The 10,417-nt window shown below is 34.5% G+C and overlaps 1 protein-coding gene across 2 annotated transcripts in view; it reads left to right on the forward strand.

Moving 5' to 3' along the window:
- The window catches only part of PRKG1 (protein kinase cGMP-dependent 1), a 999,829-nt gene extending 990,365 nt beyond the window's left edge, over window positions 1-9,464 (forward strand). For both annotated transcript variants that reach the window (XM_081955689.1, XM_081955688.1), the window contains exons 13-18: window positions 164-305; window positions 2,628-2,791; window positions 4,127-4,249; window positions 4,623-4,685; window positions 5,665-5,731; window positions 8,275-9,464. In XM_081955689.1, the coding sequence (XP_081811815.1) occupies window positions 164-305; window positions 2,628-2,791; window positions 4,127-4,249; window positions 4,623-4,685; window positions 5,665-5,731; window positions 8,275-8,373 (658 nt within the window). In that variant the 3' untranslated portion in view covers window positions 8,374-9,464. The remainder of the gene's footprint in view (window positions 1-163; window positions 306-2,627; window positions 2,792-4,126; window positions 4,250-4,622; window positions 4,686-5,664; window positions 5,732-8,274) is intronic.
- Window positions 9,465-10,417: the final 953 nt, after the last annotated feature.

Below are 10,417 nucleotides of genomic sequence, written 5' to 3' on the forward strand. Positions count from 1 at the left end.
ATCTTCCCAATTTTAATTGGGCATTTTGGTCTTTACATTAGAACTACATAGTAATGATGCTATCATGTTTATTTTTATTGTTGCCCCAGATCCTTAATTGAAGGAATGAGTAACCTTTCTCTCTCTCCCCCCCTCCCCACCTCTCTTTCTTTCCTCTTGACAGAGGTTCATTTGAAGATTCTACAACCAGATTTTATACAGCTTGTGTGGTAGAAGCTTTTGCCTATTTGCATTCCAAAGGAATCATTTATAGGGACCTCAAGCCAGAAAACCTCATCCTAGATCACCGAGGTTATGCCAAGTTGGTGAGTAGTCAGGATGTTTTTCTCCCAAACAACAATAAAATATTACACCGCCCTGTAGTTAAGGCTCAGTTGCCTCTCCCATTGTAATAAAATGCCTTTTTTAACAGCCATAAAACTGTACTTCTAGCTGAAACACAGTATTCAGCTCTGCAATTCTAGGACAAATCAGTTTATAAAAGAATTAATACAAAGAATTAATACCAAAAAAAAAAAGTTAATTTATGGGAGCCAAATAAGCAAAAATAGACTTTTGATCTTCTCCCTAGAATTTCAGAAGTTTGTTTTCTTCTGTTGCACCCTTCTGGAACTGGAGCAAGATTTTAATAACTTAACAAACTTGAAGAAATATGATTATAAAATTTATCCCACTCTGACTTTTGTTTTTTCTTTAAAAAAATATGTATTTACATTTCATATTTCTAGACAGCCCAGCTCCTTAAAGGAGGGCCCTTGGCCAGTGTACAGTATAATCAGGTTTAGTCTCTAAGTTATCCCATGTTTAAATAATTTGATTTCTTATTGGCTGTCATTTTTTAGAAGAACCTCATTTAAAAATGTTAATATCAGATTTCATAAATTCTAGACATGGGTTTTATTCAAACTGAATTTGAGCTATAATCAATGTTATGGGAAATTAGGAGTCAAGGGGACCTTTTCTGCTAATTTTCCACAGTACCCAGATACATATTGGTAGATGATGATGGATGATGATGATGATGTTGTCCATTCAGTCATGTCCACCTCTTGGTAATTCTATGGGACAGTTCTCTCCACGTCTTCCAATTTTGCACTACTTGAGTTGTTCTATACTCTGGCTGGTGTCAGCTTTGATGGTGTCCGGCCACCATATATCATACAAATATTGCCAGTTAATTTTTCCCTTTCTCATTTAATTCCAATATTATATCTATTAGATTTGTTTTTCTGCACAAGAATTGTGGCCATTTAGAGGAAATAGGAATAATGTGATAGAATAGAGGAAGATGAAAAAGTAACAATATCACAATCCTACCCCCCAAAAACCAGAAGAAATAATAATTTGGCCTACAGGTGGCACTAAATCATCTTGAGTTGCTATTTCTTAAATTGACGAGATTGGGAATGGGAATTGCAGACAAGTATAATGGTGCTAAAATGTTTTATAGATGGCACAGGACACCTGAAAGATTAGCAAAAATGTTTAAGGATAAATCAGCTAAATGTTGGAAATGTCACCAATTGCCAGGATCATATTATCATATGTGGTAGACGTGTAGGGATGCAAAACGTTATTGGGTTAAAATACAAACAGGATTAGAGAAAATGATACATCAACCTGTAGAGTTTAAGCCAGAGGTATTCTTATTGGGTATTTTACCAGAGAAATATAGTAAAGAAGATTCATATTTGATTGTAGAAATAATAACAGCAGCTAGAATTGTATTTGCACAAAATTGGAAAGCAGACAAAATCCCATCGGAAGGGAAAGAAGATTTTAGACTGTGCAGAAATGAACAGGTTGACATTGAGAATAAAGGACAAAGAGGAATCAGTGTACTACAGGACATGGGGGCAATTTTATGAGTGGCTTGAAAAAAAGATATAAATAGAAAGAAAAAGAAACACAACATGAAATAAATATCTCAGACAACACATGATTAAAATAGGGGAAGGGAAAATAAGAAAATATACAAATGTAAATATGCAGGCGGAAAAATTATATGAATTGACAAATGTTAAATAGCAATTATAAGAATGCATATCTAAGAATGAATTTGAAAGGAAAAATAAAAAACTTTTTACAAAAAAAAGTATAATGGTGCTGAATGCAACGTATGTGGTGGTGCCTTCTATTGATCTATATAATTTTTATGGTTTAACTGTTAAGTAGTATCCAGCTAGGATACATAAGCTAATCATCAGACAGCTGTAAAACTGAAAAGTTTAAATCAGGGGTGTCAAATTCGCAGCCTGTGGGCTGGATATTTCATGCGCTGGCCACACCCATCCCATTTTAGCAAAGGGGGAAAGTCACGATACATCACGTGACAACAATGTGATGATGTGAGTTTGGCACCCCTGATTTAGATTATCTTTATGAGATCATTCTACTAAATGGAAATTGTGACTGTTTTTTTCTAAATCTTGACGGAGGAAATATGCTCCTCCAGAGCTTTCTTTTAATACTCTTCCGTTGAGAATTTTCTCATGAAGCCCACTCTTTAGATGCACTTGTGCTCGTGAAAACCTGTGTTGTGACCATCTCTTTCTGTGCTTGTGCCTGCATAAGTGCTTTTAACTTTTTTTGTCTTCCTTGATGAGTGTGTGAACTTTCTTTCACAGGTCGATTTTGGTTTTGCAAAAAAAATAGGATTTGGAAAGAAAACATGGACTTTTTGTGGAACTCCAGAGTACGTAGCCCCAGAGATCATTCTGAACAAAGGTCATGATATTTCAGCAGACTACTGGTCACTGGGAATCTTAATGTATGAGCTCTTGACTGGCAGGTATGGGCATTGAATTGGAGCTACAGATAAAAATAGTTCAGCAAACTGGAGAATATTTCTGCTGTTGTCACTTTGATTAGAAGAGTTGGGATTCGGAGCTGGCATACCGTATGATAAACAAAAATAGTGTTTAAAAACATACTATGGAATTATGATTTTCAAGGATTTACAACCTGCTTTCTAGCAACCAAACTATTTGGATGACCTATAGAAGAGGAAAGAGTATTGATGAGGCAAATTTACCATTTTTGTTCATTTCATTTTAATTGGTGAGCACCAATACGAGTGGTGGGTTGCTAACCGGTTTACTACTGGTTTGCTCCTGCTCATACGCGTGCACAACGCTTCTGAACATGCACAGAAGCATCCGTGCAGGTGGGCGGAGCCTCCCACTGTTGCCCCTACCTGTTCAGCCCAGTTTGGCAGTAACCCACCTCTGCCCCATATCAAATCAACCTGGGTTCTTCTACCAGTTCACCAAATCATGAGTTCATGGTACCAGTTAGATATGTTTAGCTTGATGCAGATTGAACTGGACTTCAATCTTCAAGAAGGAACTTGAAACATCTCTTCAAAACATAAAGCAATCCAAACAAAATGGAAACATGCTAGAAAGCAGCTAGGTAGTATTTTGAAACAACACATTTCTAAAAAAAATGTTAAATGCAGCTTTTAAAAAAAAATATCACTCAAAACATTGAATAAGAAGATTAAAAGGGAGCCAGTTTGGTCTAGTGGTTATGGCACCAGGCTAGAAAGCAAAAAATCCATGAGTTCAAATTCTGCCCCAGCTATGAAAGTCAGCTAAGTGATTTTGGATCAGTTACCCGCTCTCTCTCTCTCAGCCCCAATTCACCTCCAGGGAGAATTGTTGTCGTGGGGAAAGTAAGGGGGAAGGAAGGATATGTTTGCTGCCTTGAGTTATTTGTTAAATTAATAAAGATGGGATATAAATGATCAGATATATAAATGATTTCTGAACATAATATTTTAGAGGCTGCTAGCTGAACCTCCTTGGAGTCTACATTTCAGAACTGGAATATTATCTCTGACAACATTCTATTCAGATCACAAGTGAAGGCAGGAAGACTCTGTGGCGAACCTACAAGGAATATAAATTCTGAATAGGTTCATGAGTAAGAAAGTCTAATGGCTTGATTTTTTGGATGGTTTTCTTATTCTCGCCTGTGATGTAGACATAATAACTACATTATAAGCAGCATATAGTAATGCTTAAATCACACAATCATCCAAAATAAGGTAAAACGGGTTTACGTTTATTTGCAAAAAAAAATTACCACCAGATTTTAATTAGTATTATTATTTTTTCTATAGTCCACCTTTCTCAGGCCCAGATCCCATGAAAACATATAACATCATACTAAGGGGGATTGACATGATTGAATTTCCAAAGAAGATTGCCAAAAATGCTGCTAACTTAATTAAAAAACTATGCAGGTAAACTTTTTTTATGTGTAATATAAAGAGGTGTGGGTGGGTGTGTACTAATTTTTAATGGTTTTTGTTAATTAAGTTCATTGATGTCAATATTTTGTTTTCATTCTTTATTACTGTCATCGTTAGCCATTGTAAGCCATACACACACATACACACAAACACACATTATATAAAAGCTTGCTCTAGTACATATAGAAATATACATACACACATATATACATATATATAGTATATGAAAGTTTTTTTCTAATCTATATAGTAACACACACACACACAGCTTTTTCTAATACACACACACAAACATATACTAGGAAAAACTTTGATTTCCAATTTTCTTCTATAACTTTTTTCTTGTTCTTTTCTTTTTAAACAGGGACAACCCATCAGAAAGATTAGGTAACTTGAAAAATGGAGTCAAGGATATTCAAAAGCACAAGTAGGTATATTTCAGAAAAAAATGAATCCTCTGTTTAAATCCATCAATATATTTAGGTATATTTTTTGCACAGAAGAAAAACTGAATGAAATGAGAGTTACCCCAATCCAGTACCTGCAATTTTTTTCACTAGAAATCTGAGTAATATAAGACAGCTATGCAGAATGCATCTGCATATATTCTGAATAGAGTGAGCTTCAGCTTGGTATCACATCACAACTCCAAACCTGGATGTGCTATGCAGCATTAAAAATTTTGCAGTGAAAATAAATGAAAACAACTTCAAAATTGGAATCAGGTGGCACCGAAATTCAATAACGTAATGATATATAACACAATAAATTTAACATAACATAACATAATAAATTAAATTGCTTTGGAAGCCTATCAGCAACCTGTTCAACATAATACAACTTAAACAGGAGGCAGGTTAAATGTAAATTGAGTTACAGATATCCAAATGTCAGATCTCCTATTCATTAGCTTTTTAACTTTTTTTTACCTGTTTGAAGAAGATAGATAGCCAGCATCAAAGTATCTGTCCATCTGCTTCAGCATCTGGAAATCTCATGTCATTTAATGGACTTATTCCTTTATTATTATTTTCATCACATCTGCGTCTGGACAGAGCCTTGATTCAGAATTTTCTCTGAGGAAAATTCTTGGTACCATCCTAACACAATTAGTATAAAGCAGGGGAGTCAAACTCAAGTTACGGCAATGTCACATGATGTATTGGGATTTTTTTTCCCTTTCACTAAACCGGGGTTGGGTATGGACACATCAGCCTATGGGCCAGGAGTTTGACAGCCCTGGTATAAAACAATGTGTTCACCAATCTGCCTTTCCCACAAGTATTAATTAACAGGGTTTCAGAAATGTAGTTTTTGTAATGTTTAATGTTAGGCTACTTGGTCTTGCTACAATGGTTATCTGGGTCATATCAATTTCTTTATATCATTTTATCTTCTGACTTCAGGTGGTTTGAAGGCTTTAATTGGGAAGGTTTAAGAAAAGGTACATTGACACCTCCTATTGTACCAAGTGTGAGTATAGCTTTATTACTTGATAAAATGTATATATTGGAATCCTAACGTAAGAAAGTTGCTGAATAAACCCATTGGAAAAACAAGCAGGAGCTCTGAGACAAAACATAGAAATGTGTTGTTAACTTACATTAGCATTCCCATGTTTGCAGGCCTCTGCTTGACCTCATTTTCAGAGACGTGCAGTAAGAGTGTATCTGAAGGTCTCTTCTGACAATGAATCAACGACGAAGCTTATAGTAAAATACAAAAGTTGAGGCTGAAATATATTTTAATGAAATCTTTACCTCTTCACTACTGAAAGCTTCTTTGTTCGTCTTCCAACTTACATTGCCTCAGTTCTCCTTTTCATTTCTTCTATCACACCATCAGTTTTGTAATGTCGTATTAGATCACACATTGTACTCAATGGACAACTTGTCATAGTTTTTCCAATTTGGCATAAGTTAAGTAAGTTGCTGCCTTTCTTTTTCAAAACAAATGACTTTCTAGGTTGGCTTAGCTTGAAGCCTACAAGTCCCACAACAGTTGCCTTAATTTCCATGCAGAGCCATTTTGATGCCAACAGTAAATATTGGAATCAATACTGATAATAGAGTCCTGAAAAAACTATTGAAAGAAAAAAAGGAAATACCTATTCTTAACTTTGGCTTAAGTCTTTTCCTTTTGTTTCTACTAAAGTTGTAAAAAAGAAAAAGAAGAAGAAGTGAAGATCAAGTGACATTCTGTTAAATATGGATTATATACATGGATTTAAGAACATCTATTTCTATATCAAACATAACTCTTTTTAGCAGTGAAGGAGTGATGGTTTGAGAATAGTATATAAGACAGACAAACACTGAAAAATATTCCTGTTAAATAAATACAAAGGAAAGCTTTCATGTAATTGTGGTCTGTTAAAATTATTATTATGAGAGCGGGGACCTGCTAATTAAACTTGGGTTAAATTGTGGTGGTGATTAATGTGTTTTTCTTTCAATACACATTACTTTGCTACAACTTATTATACTTAGTTTAATTTTCTACATATTATTCGAATTTTACCACTTATGAAATATTTCACGTCAGATTTCAATATTATACCCATAGTGAATGGAATTTAAAATATTTGACTTTTATTATTTATTTTCACACATTCACTGTGAAATTCTTGAATTCCTTTACCCTGTGTTTCAACTAATAGATAGAAAAGTACATAATACATAGGAATCTGTAAATTATGTATAACCCCCTCAATAATAATTAACATATTCCAAAATAACTAATTCTGTTTGAATGAATGTACATTTCAATCTATTTAGGAATCAGGAAGGTCATTTTTCTGAAAATAGTAAGTTTTCTTCTGTCATTCAGTCTATTATCATGACTCCCCCAAGCAATGACAATTTTCAAGAACAGCACAACAAGATTTAATTTATTTTGGAGGAGAGAGAATACTTGTGTTGTCTTTATTATATTGGCTTTTAATCATTAAACAGGTACTTCACTACTGGTGCTATTATGAAAAAAAATATTATTCCTGGGAGACATACAAATGCAGATACTACTGGGAAACACTTATCATATTACTTATGCCTTGTTAATTTGTAATATTTTGAGTCCACTTTTCTAAAATCTAAAATATAAAATTTATACTTATTATTTCTCAACTCAACTCAACTTATTCTAATTTGTTAGATTCCTTATTAAGCTTTCTTGCAAACAGATTTCTCCCAAGTCAAATGATGTACAAAAGCAGTTGACATTTATGTAATGAAACTACCATATTTAATTCAATAAATATGGGATCGTACTGTGTCAAGTTAAATGGAAAACATCAACAATTTGTCTTCCCACTTTCTAAACTTTTGTTGACCTTTTTTTAACCTATCTGTCACATGTGGCACAAACAAACACAGACCTTTTAGATGTGGACAAAGGCAGCAATTTCTTTCTCCTCTGTCATTGCTTGTATGCATTTTCTAAACAGCTCTACGCCAATTTTGTTTTTCACACATACAGTAACCTGCCATGCATCTGCATTAAATCCCAGCTTTTTAGATCAGTTCAAGGGGCTGTTAACATCATTAAGAAATATTTACATTATTTTGTCAAACTCTCCATTCTAGTTAGGAAATACGAAGAAGCCAAACCTATTCATTTGAAGGTTGCTTCAAAATTACTTTCTAAATGTCTTATTCATAAAAAAAAATATGGGGTGCCCATTATACCCTTTCATCTTTTCCCATCACTTTTCCCATTATTTTTATTCTGAACAATGCACTATGCACCCTTCTTCTTTGACTTCTTTACTTCCTCTTTTACCCCTTTGGGTGTCAAGATATTCCCATTCACAGAATTATTTTTAACAATACTACCTAGCACAATATTATGAATGAAAACGGCAGAAGCCTGCATTTCTGAACCGTCTCGTAACTCTTACTGGCCAACATGAATTCGCAAGTGGTATAAAGAGCTCACCGTTGAAATCAGAAAATTGTCTAAAGATTCCAAACGCAGCAACTAACACTACCAATAGCTTAATTTTCTTCATTGGACAGGTTGCATCTCCGACTGATACAAGCAATTTTGATAGCTTCCCTGAGGACAACGAGGAGCCACCACCTGATGACAACTCAGGATGGGACCTAGACTTTTAATGTTTTTCTCTTACCTGCTTCTGCCTTGCTGAAGACAGCTTCCTGAGACATGGCTGCCAGCAGACCTGAAAGATTTGGGAAGGATTCATGCTCGGGGTCACCATGATGCCTTGATTGATGCTGCTACAGTAATTACAGTGGCATTAGGACTTCTTGTTTAGATGACAATAGTGCTCTTCACATGTTTTCTGTTTGAATTTAACACAGCAGTTGACATGGTGGTCCTGAAGCAAAACTTTTTTCATTGATAATTTACATGTGTTTTCTATCATGGTAACGAACATGCTATGCCTCCATTACGATTTGAAAGTTCATAGAATAAGATGCACATAATTCTAGCTGTTAAGTTCATTTTCTTTATTGATAAATATATTCCAAGGTGTTTAAGTACTGTAGCCGATTCTATGCTTGTAGAATCAATGGTACAGTAACTGGGGTACCCCCAAACTGCAGGTTGAGTGCATTGAGCCTCTTAAAGAGGGCCAATGTGTTAAACTAAGGAGGACCAGAAAAAAATGGAGCTCATGTCAAAGCAGTGCTATAATTTGTCTTTCTTTTCAAGCAGTGTACAAGACAAGAATGAATGTTACCTTTCTTCATTTTTAGTTCTGACATGCTTTTCTTCTCTACTGATAACAGAAGCACAATTGCTACACTTCCTGTTAAACTGTTAAGCAAGTGTGGGTCAGTCAACCCTCCATTCATATGTCTGAGAATTTACTTTTTATTGTTTCTTTTGTGGATTACAGATACGTAAAGAGCATGTGAAAAAAATTATTCGTTTTACGTATATGCTATAACCATCTTTTAAAAGAAAAAGGAAGAATGCTTATTCAGAGGTCCTAAAATGAGATATTAACCAACTGTAAATATTAGGCCTTTATAGTTACTCTAAAAGAACAATTACATTGAGAGCCCCCTGAAGTTCCAAAATCCACTGCATTATTATATAGGTGCTATGTACATCTTTCATCTGCGAAAGAAAACAAACTTCCACACACATTTTTCAGAAAAAAAAAGATGTAGCAAGAAATTTCACTGTCAGTTAGAACTGTATGAGTGGGTGTATTCCTATGCACACTTATACGTGGGTGATATATATATATATATATATCTTATATATAGATATATATAAGATAATTAGTTAATCTTCCCTTGTAAAATATAACTCCTACAGATCAGTCTACAAACATGGAACAATGTAATTGAAATGGGATGCTTCAATATGCCTTTCCTTTCAAAAGGAGGATGAAATTCACTTTTAAATGTGTCCTGTTGAAGTGGACAAGTCTTTAAATGGGTCCATCTAAATGATGAATTACATCTACCAGCTATGAATCTTTTAATGGTCAGTGCTACAGACTAATTTGTCCATACTTGCTATGGGAATTCAATATGTTCAGAGGACAGAAATGTCAAAAAGGCTATTATAGATAACAATTTTCAAGGCAATTCCAGCAATGACTTCCATGTATCAGTATAACTTTGTTAGCATTTCTCAATACGCTGCTGAAGTAGTCTTGCATCTGTGACAGTTTCTTAAATTAGTTCCACAAAGAGAAAACCAACAGCCACATTTACAGAATGTCCATTTCCTTTGGAATTCTCTCCAGAGTTTGACGACTTCTCTGAATCCAGAAATAAATTTACACCTCTAAATTTGTCACCATGCATTAATTTAGCTTGCTTCCCATTATCTTTTCCCCATATGTTGCCTAATACCATTCTGTTTACTTACTTCACCCTATTCAGCATTTCAAATCCTATTAATGAGGACCGGATTCAGACTACGTTATTACCTTATATAGGCTATAATGCTATTGCATTTTACTGGAAATGAATTCTACTGAACTTAATGATGGTCACATCCGATTAGACATGTGCAAGTTTATATTTTTCTTTTACTCTGAAATTTATGAAATATGAATCACGACTAGCTTGCACCACCATTTTCAATGATACCAACATTCCGTTATTTTAGTTATTTTACAATGCAGTACAGCATGTGCTTATACAGAAGTAAGACCCTACTTTGCTCAACAGA

Source organism: Natrix helvetica (assembly GCF_964273705.1).
Source record: "Natrix helvetica genome assembly, chromosome: 5".
NCBI lineage: Eukaryota > Metazoa > Chordata > Lepidosauria > Squamata > Natricidae > Natrix > Natrix helvetica.